Here is a 19,143-nt window from a genome sequence, read left to right as displayed (position 1 = left end):
TAGTGTTTTTATGATAAGTGATAACCTATGTAGACTGTTTCTAAAATTAGAAAGTATTTTTGGGGGCTGGTTTGAGGGGCTTCGTAAAAGATGGCAAAGTCCCAAGGGCGTCACAGTACAAAATCGGAGACGTCGTCTTTTTTCCTGTCCGCTGTCCGCATGGCGTGGAATAGCCCGTTATTAAAAAATTGCAAGATTTAGATTTTTCGTAAAAAACAAAATTCCATTCCATAGTAAAATTTAGATACGGAATTACGGAATTATTCCGAATCGGAATTTTATCTCGGAACAAAATATAGGAGTATTAAGAGCGGACGGCGAGTTTGGGGATATTATACTTACTTAATATGTTTAAATTAATAATTAATATTTTTAAAATATATTATGGAAATGAAAGAATTTAAATCTTTGAATTAAGTATGTGATTTCAGGTCCTGTTCAGGCAAAACGATTGCTATGCGTCACAACTCACAGTGTATGGTACTTGGCTAGCGCGTACCCCGCGCAGGGCTCCAAGCTCACGCCCGAGCAGTTGGACGAAGCGTTGGATGTGTTAAGTACATAATTTTGGGTCCAGTCGGTTAGTATATTTTGTAAATTGTAATACCTACATAATATAGTTTAGTGACTTTAGTCCTTTTTTAAATCATTAACATTTAACATTTATTTAGCTATCTCATTGCCATAACACAAGTTTTTACTTAGCATGGGATTAGACGACGTGATGTACGCTACCTAGGTTTTATACTAATTGCAATTGTTTAATACTGTATGTAATTTTACTGAGTCACTGAAGAGTTTTATGGGGTCATAAAAATACCAGTAAGAAGTTAAATTAGAACCATCTATTAAGAATAACGTCGGTTTTCGGTAGTAAGACCATAAAAATATCATACTGTTTTTATTACTTTATTTTTTATATTATATTGCGAATAAACTCATTTTGTCTAGGACAAACGCGTAGCCTGTAACCGTCTTCAAAATGTACAGATATTGCATATCTCAGCTTCAAGTCTTCAAGTCTGCCATCCGCCTCTAGCTTAACTTTTAGCAGAACCTTTACTACCAAAGTTTTTACGAGTGCTGTTGCATAGATGCGTCCTTAAATATTATAAACGGAGTAACTATAGTTCACTGTTTTTGAATAATTTAAAATATTCAAATATAATAAATAATAGCACTACAAACCTAAACAATCCATTGGTCCTAAACTAAAAGGCAAATAAGCTTCTGGGTTTCGTTTGCTTATATTCTCAGGCATAAACCTTCCGGGATCAAATTTGTTTGGTTCTTCCCAAAATTCAGGATCTCGGTGGATCGAGTGTATTGGAATGACTACTGATGTTCCAACAGGCAGTGTAATTTTACCTGCAAGGAAAATATTGACATTACTTAGTAATACTTTTTTTTAGAACATCCTTCATACTACAAATATCACAAACCATCATCAATAGTTACTTCCTCGCTAACACGTCGTTGTATTACTGGTGCGATCGGCAAATATCTAACTGCCTCTTTAAACACCATGTCCAGAAAGTGTAGCTTCTTAATTTGTTCTTCTGTTATAACTTGGTCGTTGGACTCTAGTACGTCATAGATTTCGTTAACGACTTTCTCCTTAAAAGAAACAAAATGATCAGCTGGCCGATTCTGTATCGTACATTTGTGAGTTAATAACTGCGTTAGTAACGAAACGGAGGAGTGAGTAACGGAAAGTGCCACTTTTTGTATTCACTTGCATACAAAAGTGAGACTTTCCGTTGCTCACTCCTCCGTTTCGTTACTAACTCAGTGATTAACTCACTCTTATACAGAATCGGCCAGCAGAAGTTATTTTGGTTATAAATTATAATATTATTTTTGTCAAGTGCTCATACTCACTTGCCATTCAGGAAGATGTGCCAATGCCAATAGCACCGTAGAAGTTATCTTTGCCGAGGCTTCTTGGCTCTAAAAATATACCTTAATAATTAATAACAACTGAAAATTTTTACAATTAGCAACTTTTAAATAAGTATTATAAAAACTTACAGTGGTAAAAATAGAAAAAGTCTCTAAAATCAAATTATCATCCATTTCTCGTATCGTTAGCCATTTATCAACAGCATTCATTATCTCATTTTCTGTAGACTCGCTTTTTAAACGTTTTTTTCGTTCCAAAACGTCTAGAATCATTACCCGAACCATATTTAAGTAATTTTTCTCCACTTTCTTTCCGAAAATCCAGTAACAAAAAGGGATTTGTAGCCACCATTCAGTTATTTGGCGACAAGTCTGATGGTATAACCTGGAAATTATGCGACAAGTAATATTTGATAACAAATACTTGAAAAACTTTAGAATATATTATGAAATGTAGCAAAATGTCTATTTGTGTACCTTTCAGTTTCAGTCATAATTTCCGTTAAATATTTGAGATTGAGGCTGTCTTCTTTAGGTAGTCCCATTAGCGTCTCTGTAATAAGATGTTAAAGTATTTTTCTAAGCCTTTTTATAACGAAAAGCTTTTTGTGATTAGATAAATTATCTACGATATCTTTAAAGCTTTTTTATTAACATTCCTTGCTATTTTCACTAATGTTCAGTTAAGGTATTGGTATAAAATAACTTACGACAAACACTTTGTGTTGTAGCAATGACAACATCAGAGAAAACATCGAAAGTTACGTTCGGATCCTTTTGAAGCAGACTATTAGCTAACTCTTCGCCCTCTTTATTAAATACAAAACTATATGTTTGTACAGACTTTTTGTTATATGCAGGCGTTACTATTTTCCTATGTGCTCGCCACAATGGTCCTGAAATCGATTTTTTATTTATATAATCGGTCTTTGTTGTTAATTATGCGATATCGGAACTTAGACGTTGAAGAAGCGCTTCATACTTTCAAAACAACTTTAATGTTAATAATATATTAATATACTTAATCATATCAATTGTAACATGTAAGACATACGCACCACCAGAAAGGATTCCTTCTCCCACATAGGTCGCTATATAACGATAAAAAGGTCCTTTTTCATTTATTTTATTACTGGTGAGAAGAAACTAGAAATAATAATGATTTAATCTTTACTTCAATTTTTTATAAACTAATTCAACTTTTTGTATTTAAAACATCTTTGTTAATTAGTGATGATCGTAAAAGTGCTAAGTGTCGTTCGTCTGTAAGAAGCCTAAGTGCAACTTACCCTTATATCCGTTGGATTCTTGATACAAATGTTTAAGTCAAGACCAAACCAAAATTTAAGGTAATGTCCATATTTCTCGGTAAGATCATTCATGTTTTTAAATGTTTCTGTAAGCATAAAACGCATTATATATATATACATAAAAATACATACATACATAATAAAGCTTAGGCTTTATGAAATAAAAAACAAAAATAATACAATTTGTAACATACCGTCATTATTTGCGAACACCAACTTAACATTGTCAATTAAAGGTATAGATCGTAATTTCGCATCTGAGCTAGATTTAATTGCACATTTTTTCAACAGTTGCTTGTGCAACCAATAAAAAAATAACCCTACTAGAACGGCGGTTGAAATGTGGGTGAGAGTAAAAGAACTTACGATCATGTTCGCTAAAAAGTATTTTTGGTATTAATTATGACATTAAAAAACTGAAAATATTAAATACTTGCATATTATCTTTAATTGTAGAGGGAAATCGTTAAAATTAAAAATATATACATAAATAAGTAATAATAATTAAAACGTTACTTCAGTATTGCCGTTAAGTTAATACTAATACAATGTTGTATTATGCTCTCGCAATATACCTACATAACATATTATTATTAAATAAGTTGACAAGGCATAAATGATTGTAATTATTATTGGTAACATAAATTATCGTATACGCTATTTAGTCCGCAATTATCTCATATTCATTATACTGTTGTATTCTCAGATTAAGGATAATAGGATACCTCCATGGTTGTATTGCTACGAGGTTTTGCCTATGTGATTTTCTAACTTTTTAAAATTTTTATGTAAGATCCTAAAATATGCTATGGATTTCTTTTGAGTCAAATATAGTTTTTAAGCACATAACTTAGAGTTCTGTATGCAGGTTGAGTCGCTAACTCGGTACCTGCTTTTTAGGGTTCCGTAGTCAACAACGAACCCTTATAGCTTCGCTCTGTCCATCCGTCTGTCTGTCTGTCCGTGGTTTTGCCCAGAAGTCAGAGACTTTAGGACCTACAAAGCTGTAATTCAGCATGAATGCACATATTAATGATGCCGACAAAAAGGTACTTACATAAAATCTTAAAAAAATATTTTTTATGGTACCTCGTTACTCCTTAAAAATGTTAACTATTAAGTTATAACTTATAACCTCAATATATTATACAACCTGCATGAAAAAGCTTGTCACGTGATTTAAAAATAAACTACTACCAATTTAATTGAGTAAATGGTATTTAAGTAAGTAATGTTTTTCATTATAAGTAATAAATTTATTAAATACTAGCGACCCGCCCCGGCTTCGCACGGGTATAAAATAAATTATGGCCTAAGTCACTGAAAAAATGATTAAAATCGATTCAGTACTTTGATTTTAAATAATTTATATTTATTACTACCCGTGGCCCGCATTGGTCGGTACTGCCGCAAAAGCTACTTACGTCCCGCAATTTTAAATTTGTTATGTCTTCGAAAATATTCATTTATAATTAAAATCGTAATAATTATGCTGTAAAGGGCCAAAATCAATAATGTATTTGAAGTATTTAATTGAATAAGGATTATTGCCGTATTGGTTAAAATCGCCATTATTTGAAGTTAAAAGTAAATGACAAAAAAATATGTTATTGTGGTATGTATCCATAAGAGATATACTTATACGTGGGAGAGCCATGCTTCGGCACGAATGGGCCGGTTCGACCGGAGAAATACCACATTCTAACAGAAAACCGGCGTGAAACAGCGCTTACGCTGTGTTTCGCCGAGTGAGTTTACCGGAGGCCCAATCCCCTACCCTATTCCCTTCCCTACCCTCCCCTATTCCCTTCCCTTCCCTTCCCATCTCTACCCTCCCCTATTACCCTATTCCCTCTTAAAAGGCCGGCAACGCACCTGCAGCTCTTCTGATGCTGCGAGTGTCCATGGGCGACGGAAGTTGCTTTCCATCAGGTGACCCGTTTGCTCGCTTGCCCCCTTATTTCATAAAAAAATAAAAAAATATACCATCGCGGAGTTTTCTGTAGACCTTTTCAATGTGTACAATGCGCACTCCTGCCACAGTATAGCAATATTAGTCCCTATATGTCATATTGCTATACTGTGCCCCTGCATTGGTACTCGTACTATTATCTATTCTGTGGCATAGGTAGCGCCCACTTCGAAACGGGCGTAAATCTCAATATTTTAATTTCGCCATAACTTCTAAACCAAACGTCCAATTTTAATCATTCTAAGAGCAAATATAATCTACATAAACTGTACTTAGTGATGAAATTATTTATTTTGATAAGGATTATTAGCATGAGTAAAATAAATGCGTTTAAATGTAGTCCAAAAAAAATCTACACTTTTAAATAAAAAAAATGGTTGTTGTGCCTCACTTGACATAGATAGGTATAGTGTGTCGCGGACATTTTTGTAGATATTTATAAGATCTACATTTACTTAGAACATTGTATAGTTCTATCTTTTATAGTTTAGGCAGCGTACGCAAAATAAGTAAATTTTCTGGTTGTTTCAGAAAAACTGAAACATCTTACGGAACCCTATATTCTCCAAAATAAAAAATGGCCTATGTTACTCGTTAATAATGTAGCTTTCGAATGGTGAAAGAATTTTTAAAATCGGTCCAGTAGTTTTTGAGCCTATTCATTACAATTAAACAAACAAACAAACAAACAAAGTTTACCTATTTATAATATTAGTATAGAAGTACTTGACAGATTGTTAAGTCTCGCGACAAGCTTTTATTATTTATTATTATGCAAATTGTATAATATATTGAGGTTATATAACTTAATGCTTGATTAAAATTTTTAAGGCAATTATTTTTTTTCTTTTTAGAGTATTTAAATAAAAGTTTTTTTTCAAAAAGTTTTTTGATTAAGTATAATTTATTTTTTGTTTTTTAGTTATTCTCTGGCTATATTTCTTAGTCTGTTTGATTGTAGTTTGTTATGTTTCAAGAATTTGTTAAAATCTGATTAACTTAAGAGGATACACCAGGGGCGAGAGAAATTAAAAATAGGTATTTGAAAATGTATTGCTGTCTCACCAATCTCAAGTCTCCCACCGCAGAGCGCGATAGAGACAACACGATAAAAGTTCTAATAAAAGAACAGAAAATCTTCGATTCGTTGTCCGCTGATTCCTTCTCCAAAACATAACCAATTTAAGTACTTTTTTAATTAAGAATTAAAGCAAGGCTTGAGCTGTGTTCCTATGTTTTATTTTTTTTGTATATTTTAGCCAGTTTTGTTTTCTGGGTGTTTGAACACAGAGGAAAATTTGGCCATTTTTTTGGGTTTTTGGACGTTTTTATCTTTTTTATTAATAATAAAATTATGAAAAAAAAGAAAACGTAGGGACATGCTAATAGTGGCCATAGATATTCAGGAAAAAAATTATAACTCTACCAGCATTATCCAGGGAGGAAACAGGGGACAACGTTTGTATGGAAAAACGGCGGTGTGGACTCCTCTTAAGTCCTTAACAAATCGTACCTACTTGATTTTGATTAGCGAAAAACTGTGTCTATATTTATTTTAGCGAGTTCCGTTTAGTTTCGTTTATTTCTGTGTGACTAAAAAGTTTTTCACTTAACAAAAGTAAGCAGATTCAACCAGGCATTTTCTAAAAAACCGGCTGGATATGACTTGACATAACATAACACGAAACGACACGGCACGGCACGTCACGTCACGTCACGTCATGTCACGTTACGTCACGAATTTCTCCTATTAAGTGATTTTTTTCCGAATTCGGCTAAACCTTACCTATTTCTGTACAATCTTCATCATTTTGAAGTCGGTACCAGATGGCTAAATCTTCAGTTCTCTGACAGAATATTTGGATCTGGCACCGACTTCAAAATGATGAACTTTATTATTGTTTTTACCTTGGAAGTCGGTTTTAATTTTTAGTTAATAATAATAATAATTTTATTGTAACGCGAATGCCCCTCAATATTAATACCATTATTATTATATATTTTTTTATGAAATAAGGGGGCAAACGAGCAAACGGGTCACCAGATGGAAAGCAACTTCCGTCGCCCATGGACACTCGCAGCATCAGAAGAGCTGCAGGTGCGTTGCCAGCCTTTTAAGAGGGAATAGGGTAATATGTAGGGAAGGGAAGGGAATAGGGGAGGGTAGGAAAGGGAATAGGGTAGGGGATCGGGCCTCCGGTAAACTCACTCACTCGACGAAACACAGCGCAAGCGCTGTTTCACGCCGGTTTTCTGTGAGAACGTGGTATTTCTCCGGTCGAGCCGGCCCATTCGTGCCGAAGCATAGCTCTCCCACGTATAAAGCGTGCCCAGCGTGTGCCCGGCGCGGGCGCCCGCACCGTCGTCTGACCCTGACCATCGTCGCAGCGGCCACTCAATACTCAGTACTCAGGCCAGTATAAATTCGATCGCGCGGGTGTACAGTCGATACCCATGAATTTTTTATCTATATATTACCTAGCCAAAAGACGACGACGCCGACGTGTACAAAGGCGTCAGCCAATCAGCCCATATTTTGTCACGTCTAGATTGTTGACCCGTCGCCCGCGGGGCGCGCACCGCTGCACGCGCCGCGTGCGACTGCTGAACCGCCTCACGCAGCGCTGCTCTATGGGATGCGCATATTATTCTTAAGTGAATTATAAAAATAATTATCTATTTGGGCCCTTTTTCACTTTACAATTTTAGAAGATATTTTGATTTAAATTTTTCTAACCTAGGGAATCAACAAAGCTAATAGAAAAAAGCTTTTTCATCTAAATAAACATGTTCAATTTAAATATAAACATGTATAAAATTGTCTACAAACTAAACTTGTTAGTTAAAACCAAATACAATGAATGGAAAATGAATTTATTTGAAATATTCTGACTTAAGATTTTTTTTTTATATATTTTACTTATTGGTGTCATTTATTTGTATCAGTATATGAAGATAATGTAATTTATTTTAATAAAAATAAACAGTTAAGTACCAATTAGATAAATAAATGTAAAATATTTTGATTCCGTACTTAAAATACCCAGGGAATCATCAAAATGTATGTAGAGGGAATCAATAAAAAGTTAGTTTTTCCTGAGGTGTACAAAAACTGTGCATGTAGGTTAAACAATAAATAGTCTAACTAAAAACCATACTTATTATCGTCGTTTACATCGTGTCTAAGCAAACTTAACTTTGGAAATGACATTGTAATTGGCGAATAGGGAATCAATTGTGTAAGGAACCAAGGTTGAGGGAATCAGATATTTTCCTTTGTAACTCGGATACGGAGCAACGAATTGTGTGACCTCCTTCCATGGGAGGAGCATACGTGGGAGAGCCATGCTTCGGCAGGAATGGGCCGGCTCGACTGGAGAAATACCACGTTCTCACAGAAAACCGGCGTGAAACAGCGTTTGCGCTGTGTTTCGCCGAGTGAGTGACTTTACCGGAGGCCCAATCCCCTACCCTGTTCCCTTCCCTACCCTCCCCTATTCCCTTCCCTTCCCATCCTTACCCTCCCCTATTACCCTGTTCCCTCTTTAAAAAGGCCGGCAGCGCACTTGCAGCTCTTCTGATGCTGCAAGTGTCCATGGGCGACGGAAGTTGCTTTCCATCAGGTGACCCGTTTGCTCGTTTGCCCCCTTATTTCATAAAAAAACCTTTTAAAACTAAAAAGTATGAAGCAGTTCTCACCGAAACGAAACTAATTAACATAATAAACATTATGTCAAACTAGTTAGATCACACCTTATATTACTATAAAAAAAATACAAAGGTCTACATATGTAACTCTGCGGGTAGTTTATACGTCCGGACAACAAAATTTTGCGATTTGGAGAATCAGCCATAGGAAGGTCGTTCATTATGCTTTGGATCGCACCAATGTGCGGGCGGATTCAAAACGCATTTTGAGACTTGAGTCCCTAACAGCTGCAGCTGTATATTTATTCACAGCTTTTAATTACTTTGTAAATGTGGACAAGAAAAAGTTTTAAAGGGTATTCTCGAAATAAATAATTAAAAGTCAAGAAAACGTAACAAACAAAGAAATAAACTCACTTTATATTTTGTAAACATTTTACAATTTTTTTTTCTCCCGCCATATTTTACTTGACACTGGCCATGGTTAAAAAGCCGAGCGCCATAATACGAAAAAAATATATATGTCACTGACAGTTGACATTTGACAGTTGATCGACAAACTTTTCAAACGATTTTCCAGTTTGAATTTGTTTTAAATTGTTAAACGTCTCGATTTTCACGATTTTCCCGTATCAAAATTATTACAAATAATCTGTTACTATTCATATATTCACTATTTTAATCTTATTAAATTGTTGAGTGCAATACCGTGTAGTAGCGATATAAAATAGTAAGTATTCTGTTATTTTAGTGAAGTGAACATAACATTGTACCGATCATCAATAAACAAACCGTCTTGAACCTATTCGCAATATTAGTAAATGATATTATGATTTCACCTACAGATGCCGACCATACATACATTTACGCGAAGTGACAATGATATCTTGGAGGAACTGCTTCGCGTGTTTAGTTCTGGGAGAGGAACATCGAGGGAGCAGTGGTGTCTTCAAGCCGAGGTGTTGGTGGAGCCAGTCGGTTGGATAGCTCTGTGGAAGCTATCCAAAATGTTCTGCAAGAAATTTGGTTTGAATTTTGTCACACATCAACTTTATAATCTTGAAATTATTGATTTGTAGTTTCCAAAGATTTTTTTTGGTAGACATCAATGTAGCTTGCTATGACGTCATCGTCTTTATAGCTGCCTAGTTCCAAAATCCATTCCAAAGCTTGCTTTCAAATAGCCCCAATATTAATTTTTCATCTACACTTCATATCAATTTGTTATCTTATGTTTCAGAGGTGAGATTTCCTTGTGTGGCAGTCATATCGGTAACATCAGTTGATTTTGAGAACTTGTCGGCAAATGTGGATGTACTGAGCGTGCAACACGAGGCGGTGTCACTACCCGAGGCAGTGACCGATGTTCCCCTCATGGAGCTCTGGCCGACTGTTAAACAGCAGGAGGAGTGTGTGAATGCTGCGTCTACAGCTGAATTTATTGACTTATTAAGGTACTTTGATATTGACCATAACATCATTCTAATAAAATAGAAACTATCCTATGTCCTTATCTGAGACTTAAAGTATTTTCATAATAAGGGTCTGTTTCACCACTTCCTGATAAGTGATGAATAGGCTATCCACCAATTAACTTGACAGATCAAGTATGGAGAATCTGTCAAAAAAGTTGTGAATAGCCTATTTGGCACTTTATCAACAAGTGGTGAAACAGACCCTAAATTTAAAATTAATCCAGCTGTCTGACAAACTCATCTTTATAATTTAATTGAGGACAAACGGAAGAAAAGCTTTGTATTTGTTACATTTAGTCAGCCAATTGTGTTGTTGCAATTAAAGAATCAGACAAGATAATATTAGTGTTTATAAATTTTCTTATATAATATTTCTTGCAATTTCAGATTTTTCTACCTCAACATATGGATGCCGTGGGATGACCAAGATGATAAAGTACTTCTGCCAAACACAATCCAAGACAGGATGAGTTTGTGGACAGAGCTCCACAATGGTACAATACCTAGTTCGGTGGCCAGATCCATTCAGCTCCTGCGAGACAGTGCAATTAATGCCAGTGACAAGTTAAAAGAACTAGACACATCTTTGTGTGAAGTTGATTTAACTGATGATGATGGTGAGACTGTCATTTTATTATTTAATTTTCTTTAGTTTTCTCTACTCTGCTTGTTATGTCATATAAAGTAGCAATCAGCATATTCTGTGCGACGATCGTGAGCGTAAAAGCCAGGTATTATAAAATATATTAATAATTAAACAGTCCCAAAGAGTGATAAAAGTTGGCAAATGGCGCATATTAATGAGTATTTTTAAAGAAGTGGAATTTTGAAAAACTTTTCCAATACTTTTTCAAATGCTTTGAATATAATATATTCATTTAACTTTGGTTTTCAGATTCCTTGTTGCCAGCAAATTATATATCACAGTGTGCGGAAATGAATGCTCGCTTGGATTGTCTTATGTCAAAATGGACGCTGTACGAAAATCCACTCATAAGAAAACAGTATCTAGCTAAGATTGCAAGCAAAATGGAAAATAGGAAGAAAAATGTTAATGTAAGAAAATTGGTTAATTTCTTGATTACCACTTAGGTTTGGGTTTTGTTGACCTTGGAATAGAATAACTTTCATGAACATCAAGAATGAGATCATGTTGTGTTAACTTTATCCCAAATCTTTGGAAGCAGGAAAATGTTTACATACTATAGTTAAGATGTCGCTCATGTTTTTTTTTTATGAAATAAGAGGGCGAACGAGCAAACAGGTCACCTGATGGAAAGCAACTTCCGTCGCCCATGAACACTTGCAGCATCAGAAGAGCTGCAGGTGCGTTGCCGGCCTTTTAAGAGGGAATCTGGTAATAGGGATGGGACGGGAAGGGAATAGGGGAGGGTAGGGAAGGGAAAAGGGTAGGGGATTGGACCTCCGGTAAACTCACTCACTCGGCGAAACACAGCGCAAGCACTGTTTCACGCCGGTTTTCTGTGAGAACGTGGTATTTCTCCGGTCGAGCCGGCCCATTCGTGCCGAAGCATGGCTCTCCCACGTATAAACAGAAAGATATATCATGTACAGCTACAGCAGAGGATTCTTTTTTTGTTTAGGTTGTAGCACTGTGGGAAGGTGGAGATAAAAAGGAGTTTGAAAGCATGTACAAATTCCTCCAATCTCATATCAGAGAAGAGCAAGTTTTGTCTATCATGGTGTCTGCAGAGGAAGGTCTAAGCTTGGAACCAGAAGAAGTTGTTATTTGCAGTAATGAGTATGAGCTACCTGAAATGCCATTGTCACATATATCCATTTACAGCTATAAAGGTATTTACTTCATACACACCACTTTAAAATCATTGTCTTATCACCAATTCACAGTCATCCTGCTCCTTGAATCAAACACTTGCTGCGCAATGTTAATGTTTTGCTGACTTTTGCCTGACATATAATATTAAAAATAGGAGGAATAGGATTGCTATTGAGCAACTAATATTGTTGTTTATTTAAATCTAACTGCATTTTTTTATTAAATTTTAATTTTAAATCAAACTCTTGTACTGACTGTTTCAACTCAAAAGACTGTTGCTTATATATGTCGTAGGGAAAAGAAGATATCAGGGATATACCGAAATCCCAAGGGATATCACGGAATCGCGGTAGATACCGAATATTCTTGTTTCTTACGTCTTCTTACTAAACAAATCTAGTGATATGTCATTTCACTAAACTAAATCTAGTGAAATGTCAGAAAAACGGATACCGCCGAATAAAAATCGAGCTACGCATTTCTCTCGCTCACTCTAATACCCACACGGGCACTAGTGGGAGTGAAACAAATGCGTCGCTCGAGCTGGCGCGGCTCGTGTGATTTTAGTCGTTAAATTATTACGTGTATGTTAAGTTTGAATGCGATTTTCTAAATATCACCTTTTACGACTCTCGAGTTTCAACATTTTTTAATATTTTCCAGACTTACGCGCATGTTACTTGCATGGTTCGATAGCCTGTTATATGTATATTATGGGGAAATTAATAACTCAATACCGATAATAAGATCCCTTCACGCTGATAATGCCCCATTCGCGTTAAGAGGGCGACTAACGCAAAAAATCGTCCTTCTCTCTTCACACTCACGCCCGTCTTTCATATGCCAGGTGAAAAAGGACGACGCGGATTCATTCAAATAAAAAGAAAATTATTTTTTTCCTAATAACTCGATACATATGTAACATTTAAAAAATCCGCTAGGTCAGTTCCTCAATGATAGAATTTTATACAATGTGTTAAAATATAAACTTAGTTTAATTCACGGTTATAGCAATATATGAAAAATTCGTGAAAATTAGATGCATCTTTGTGATCGAGAAAATTTTAAGATATCGTGTTTTTGCTAGGTCTGATTCTCGGAAATATAATGTAGTATCTATGTCCACAAAATGAAACAATTCGGGGCTTATTTTCAAGAATAAAAATGAATTATAAAATCGTCAATTTAGGGTTAGTCGCCCCCATAAGATAGTGATAGGGTATTAGAGCGAGCGAGAGAAATGCGTAGCTCGATTTTTATTCGGCGGTATCCGCTTTTCTGACATTTCACTAGATTTAGTCTAGTGAAATGACATATCACTCACGGAGCTCATACAAAGAGGAGCTGCCCTAAGCAACTGTGCACTGTGATTTTCAACAACTATTGTGGGCGGGGCTTAAGTCAGTACACTTTCAGCGTTTGTCAGGTGCACACGTAACGAGACTCCCAATAAATTGGTGTTTTCTGCGTATTTAACAAGGAAAGGATGAAGTATTGTGTTTTACAATGTCGAAAACACTCAGACAGACGTTCTGATAATATAGTATTTATATTATCATCATATTTCATTTGGAAATAATTTTAAATGTAATTTAAATATAAAAGTTCTAGAACATTTCAGCTTTCAGCGTTAATTATACTACTTGACACTAGGTGGCTAAACCTTTGAAAGATAATACAGACAGACAGACATTTATTACAATAATCATACTTGAATACTGAAAACCGTTATACACTTAGTCTTAAACACATTTAAAAGCTAAAACCGTGATTATATAGCTTTTATTATGATATTACTTATAAACCGCCGTCTGTCGTCACCTATGATAACTATTTGAAACGTAAAAAATATCCAAGGCCGTAGTACGTCCCATAATATTCAAGACAAAATGACATCTAGTGTAAGATAGTTGAACTACGTAGTAACATCAACATCGACCTAAGCTAGTAGTTTGGCTTTTAGCCGATAGATGAAATATTGAGAAGTGGGTGGAGCTTGACACCCCCTCACCCCTTGTTGTGTTTGTTTAGCAAGAAGACGTAAGAAACAAGAATTCTACCGCGATTTCGTGATATCCCTAGGGATTTCGGGATATCCCTGATATCTTCTTTTCCCTGCGACATATATATATATATATATATATATATATATATATATATATATATATATATATATATATATATATATATATATATATATATATATATATATATATATATATATATATGGTTGTTCGGGTGAACACTGTTATCCTTGAAACCATAAAATGAGCCCATATGCCAGCCCATAATGGTTTTAAGGATAACAGTGTTCACCCGAAAAACCTAGCCATAAAACCATAATATTACATTAAATTGTATTTCAGGTGCAACACTAAAAGCAGCAGACATGCGGTCATGCCTGCTGATGTTAACGGATAGCTGCAATATACGAGACATCACATTAGACTGTGCCCAAGTCAACACAATTATAGTCATGAAAGCTGGCTCACTACAGATGAAAAACTGTAAACTGTCTGATGATTCTAAAAGTTTTCAGGTATTTTCAATTTTTGTTTAGGATAATTATTTTAATCACAAAAATTGCTTATTGGAAAAGGCCACTGTGAAAGTAATGTTAGTAATGTAAGTTAATTTTAATTTTTTAAAAGTTTGTGAATTTTTTTACAGAGCGATTTTGCACAAGGCATTGTTGCGATGGCTGGAGCTAAGTTAGTGATAGAGGATTGTATATTTGAAAACTTCTATTCAGGAATAGTTGTGCATAAAGGAGCTGAGGTAAGAGCCTGAATAATTTAAATAAATTATGTAATAAGTAATAAATTATTATTAAAAAAAAAACAGGATTTTGAATATCGTCACCAAATCACACTATCACACTAATATTATAAAGGCGAAAGTTTGTGTCATTGTATGTTAACTTCTTCACGTCATAACGGCTGGAGCGATTTTAATAAAATTTTATCCTGGATTAAAACATAGGAAATTTCACAATTTATTTTCCCTAATAAACCTTGGGTAACATTGCGGGGCACAGCTAGTGATACATAATAACTATGCCAAAATTGTTCATATTTTTTCAGGTAACCTTACGAAACTGTGTGATACAAAATTGTGGAGTCGGTATTCAAATGTACTCAGAATCTCACGTGAAACTGGACAACACCACAATAACTGGCTGTACCGAGCAGAGTATACGATGTGAATTCGACGTTAACGACACTACAGATCATGAGTAAGTTGTAAATGTTGCCAGCAACTTTGTTACGCCTAAATTCGGTTATTATACAGAAACCATACATTTTTGGGTATAAAAGCTATCCTATGGCTTTTTCCGAGATGGCCTAGGATTAGGGCTGCCGTCACCCAAATTGCCTTCGCCGGTTAGGCACGACAAAATTCCCGGACTTTTGGTCGATATGTGGTTATTTCCCCATACACCTTTTTTAAACAGTATTTACGATAACGTCTTGCCAACTCAAGTCCGTGTGCAAGAAATCGTGTGTATGCTTAGCGAGTTTTTATCTTTCCTTTATTGCTGCCTGGCTAAACAGTTGGATTTCTCTCAACAAAAGTTCCGGATTTCACCCGGACACTTTTCCAAAACCCAGCTGGACGCGCCCCGGACGCTCTTCAAACTAGGACAAATCCGGGAAAACCTGGAAGGATGGCAGCTCTACCTAGGATCCCACCATAGCACCAAAACCGCATTGTGTGATCACATAGCTGGTTGGTCGCGGCTTGCTCGCCCCAATTCTGAATGAACTCGATAAAAGAACAATTTTCTTTGTTTCAGTTCTGGACTGCAAGTGCTCTCAAACTGTAAGATCGGCTCTGGGAATTTAAAACAGGAGGTGTATGTTGTCAACCAAGAGACTAACTTAATGTAGTAGATGAGGGGTCTATAAGTTATGTCTTATTCGCGTTAAGAAAATAATGTGTTGAAGGTTTTTATGGAGTTTAGTTGTTGAGTTGGTTCAAAAACATTCCGTTTTTATTCTAAATTCATGAGTCATAACACCAGAAAACTTTATATAAAATGTCGAAAATGAAATTCTTTTTCTCTTTATTTGGATTGTAGTATAAAAACGTATTATTTTCTTAACGAAAATTATTTAGTGATTAAAAAATACATAATTATTTACTTAGTCTGAAAATGAATGCATACTAATTTTATACGGCGTAATTCTTATGTTATTTGTACCATGTGAAGAAATATAATTATTTTCACTATATTCTCCGTTTAGGTTTAGACACAATTTAATCTAAACATAAATTTAATTTGACCAAATTAATACAAATGTATTAATTTGGTGTTTATGTGGATCCATATTAAGTATGTAGATTGTAATTTGTACTTTGTAGGTAACATAAATTGATGGTCTTATAGCGGCTTATTCTTTGTTAACATTTAGATTAAATTGGGTTTAAACATAATTTTGTAGTATCATGATGTCATTAAATGAGCATTCAATTTTAGAGTAGATGAAATTTGTGCCTTAATAGAAATAACAAGCAACGTGCAGCCATCTCAAATAGCTTTAAATATGATGTTTAACTTTTAGTTTCAAACTGAAAATATATTTTATAAATATATGCGGTTATATGTAAAATAAACGAGTACTAACTAAAATTATGAGCATTAATTTCTCCCCAAATTGGTTAGTAATAAGTCATAACACATAGCTTTAAATACTTATAAAGACTCTTAAATCTTAATGCTGTCTGAGTAGCTTTATATTATATTTTTTTATATTTTATATGGAAGACTGTACCAAGCTAACATTGCAATTTGTGCAGCAGCAGCAGCAGTAAAATATTATGATTATTGATGATGTTAATCGATAAAATGATAATTGATAAGTGATGAGTGTCTATTGACAAACGATGACTCTTCAAATTATAAAATCACAGGAGATATCAGGTACTTGAGGTGTGGTATGAAGAATTATTGTAATATACCTACAGCAATGTGTATCTTACAATAGTTACAATAGAAAAGCTGTTATTGTTTATTTTTCCAGAACTTTCAACATAGTTCTCAAGAATAACTCATTCTAGAACAAAAGATGCAAAAAAATATACGGTCAATTAGTAAAGTCGTTGTTTAAGCCGATTATGGTGGCTTAATTTTTGGCGGTAAGTCAGTTAATAGGGAATATTAGGCAAAATCGGAGCAGAGGCCGCTATTAGCACATACAGTAAACAATCTGACCAAAATCCGACATGTCGCATGTAGTCAGTCAACGAAACGTCAAACATCGAACAAAACTTTTTGTTTACTGTCTATGCTGGTGCTGCCGTCTAGCTTGAAAACGTGACAGCTAAGGGCCGCGCTACACCGGAATGGCAGCTGCGAGGAGAGCACTCTCAATGTCATAAGATTTTAAACTTTATCTTCATTATTGTAATACATAGTATCGCTTGAGAAATCTATGGCCGCCCGTGGTCGCTCGTGGCCGCTGGCGGCCGCAATTTCTCCATCGATACTATGTATTACAATAATGAAGATTAAGTCTAAAATCGTATGACACTGAAAGTGCTCGGCTCGCCGTTGTCAATCCGGTGTAGCGCGGCCCATGTATCCTATCTGGGGGCACGGTGAATAATTATACGACGAGACGTATTATTTTCAAAGTAGTTTTCAACATCTCGTTCCAGAAAAGGAAGACAACAGAAAAATTAAAGTCAATTAATAAAGCCGGAGATAAGGCCAATTATGATGGCTAAATTTATTGTAAAAATGCTCCAGTACTGAAGCTGTTCAATAACATTAAGTTTGCAGTGGCTCGTCAGTGCAAATGTCAAACATTACGATTTACGTTGATGGCCCCCCAAACTAGCACTAGCAACTCGTAAGGCGATGCGATGCATTTTTAAACAAGCCATATTATATGGAAATAGGCAGCCCAACACCAATGGTGGTAAGTCTGTCAAATAAATTGTTCAATATTACTGTAGTCTGCAGTAGGCCCCGCTTAATGGGAATGGTCTGTACGGACTGTTCACACTTATTCTACCTCTGACATCACCCTTATTCCAAAGACAAGGATCATTGAGCAAATTACTCTGGAACTACAATCACTACACTTTTTGGCAGATTGACAACGTACGTTAACATTGTTGAATGGAGGTGTAAATAAAAGTGGTGTCTCGCTCGCCGCGCGCCCAGTAGCGATCGCGGTGACAGCGCTTACTCATCTCTTGCGCAAATCTTGTAGTGTTTTTTTTTATTGTTGACACAAATATGGAGGCGCCGAATTATCATTTGGGTCACATGTTGATGGAGGGATTGAAGAGGAAGCCAGATTTTTTGTATCAGGTTAGTATTGAGAATAAAAATTTCGTTATGGTATTCAAAATTTAGAATAAATATACCTAGTACGCATAATGGAAGATTTAGTTTATCTTGTTATAACCTACCCGTTATAATAATTATATACTTACTATCTAAGGTATGTATTTCATCACGTGTTATTTCACTAAGCAGATAATTTAGGTAGTGCCTTGAGCCTTTATGTAAGTACTTACATAACTATAACGTACCTACTCATCAATCATAATATTTACTTTTTATTATAGTCCTAATATACAGCGAAAATTGGCTGGCTGGCGAAGACTTAAGTAGGTATAATATTAATTAACTGGCTGGCTAGCGTAGACCTTATTATTATACTTAACTAGGTATATTGTGAACTATAAAACGGTAAGTAATTTAAAATTTTCCTCAAAAAATTATGGTATTCATAGGGTGGTCGATCTCCAAAGACTAATTATTATTTTTTAACAAAAAATTGAAACCGACTTCCAAGGTAAAAACAAAAGTAATACTTATTCTTAAAAATATTCTAAAAAGAATCAAATAATTTTTATTCCTTATTATAGTGCCGTCTTCAGACTTCGCCTTAACCTCAACTATTTCTGTACTCAATCTTCATGCTTTTGAAGTCGCTACCAGCCCGGAAAAGTTCTGAGATCCTTGACATAGAACTTACGCTAAGGTAAGCTGGTACCGACTTCAAAAGCATGAAGATTGAG

General features: G+C 35.2%; 3 protein-coding genes across 4 annotated transcripts in view; 2 read left to right on the top strand and 1 right to left on the bottom strand.

Moving 5' to 3' along the window:
* Nucleotides 1-900: 900 nt before the first annotated feature.
* On the bottom strand, nt 901-3,585 carry LOC121727872 (cytochrome P450 4c3-like). Its single transcript, XM_042115916.1, has 10 exons — nt 3,407-3,585; nt 3,192-3,298; nt 2,961-3,048; nt 2,613-2,798; nt 2,380-2,455; nt 2,032-2,287; nt 1,882-1,950; nt 1,443-1,617; nt 1,189-1,368; nt 901-1,101 (listed from the first exon to the last, which is right to left on the bottom strand). Exons 1-10 carry the CDS (start codon nt 3,582-3,584, stop codon nt 917-919), a joined length of 1,500 nt encoding a protein of 499 aa, XP_041971850.1. The 5' UTR covers nt 3,585; the 3' UTR covers nt 901-916.
* A 5,825-nt stretch (nt 3,586-9,410) lies between these two features.
* LOC121728049 (protein nessun dorma) lies at nt 9,411-16,332 on the top strand. Of its 2 annotated transcripts, none has more exons than XM_042116145.1 (10): nt 9,411-9,434; nt 9,665-9,858; nt 10,073-10,286; nt 10,695-10,924; nt 11,203-11,363; nt 11,912-12,122; nt 14,472-14,644; nt 14,776-14,883; nt 15,189-15,340; nt 15,902-16,332. In XM_042116145.1, the coding sequence occupies exons 2-10, from the start codon at nt 9,678-9,680 to the stop codon at nt 15,993-15,995; spliced, it is 1,524 nt and encodes a 507-aa protein (XP_041972079.1). In that variant the 5' UTR covers nt 9,411-9,434; nt 9,665-9,677; the 3' UTR covers nt 15,996-16,332. The 2 variants fall into 2 exon arrangements, with proteins under 2 accessions (XP_041972079.1, XP_041972078.1); XM_042116144.1 differs by having other exon boundaries at nt 9,419-9,562; nt 9,678-9,858.
* A 1,925-nt stretch (nt 16,333-18,257) lies between these two features.
* LOC121728325 (luciferin 4-monooxygenase-like) overlaps nt 18,258-19,143 on the top strand; it is a 28,561-nt gene continuing 27,675 nt past the window's right edge. Inside the window, exon 1 of the mRNA XM_042116483.1 lies at nt 18,258-18,427. Within this exon, the coding sequence (XP_041972417.1) occupies nt 18,353-18,427 (75 nt within the window). The 5' untranslated portion in view covers nt 18,258-18,352. The remainder of the gene's footprint in view (nt 18,428-19,143) is intronic.

This window comes from Aricia agestis, chromosome 6 (genome assembly GCF_905147365.1).
Source record: "Aricia agestis chromosome 6, ilAriAges1.1, whole genome shotgun sequence".
NCBI lineage: Eukaryota > Metazoa > Arthropoda > Insecta > Lepidoptera > Lycaenidae > Aricia > Aricia agestis.
Note: the sequence above shows the minus strand (reverse complement) of the source record. Positions and strands in the feature narration are given on the sequence as shown.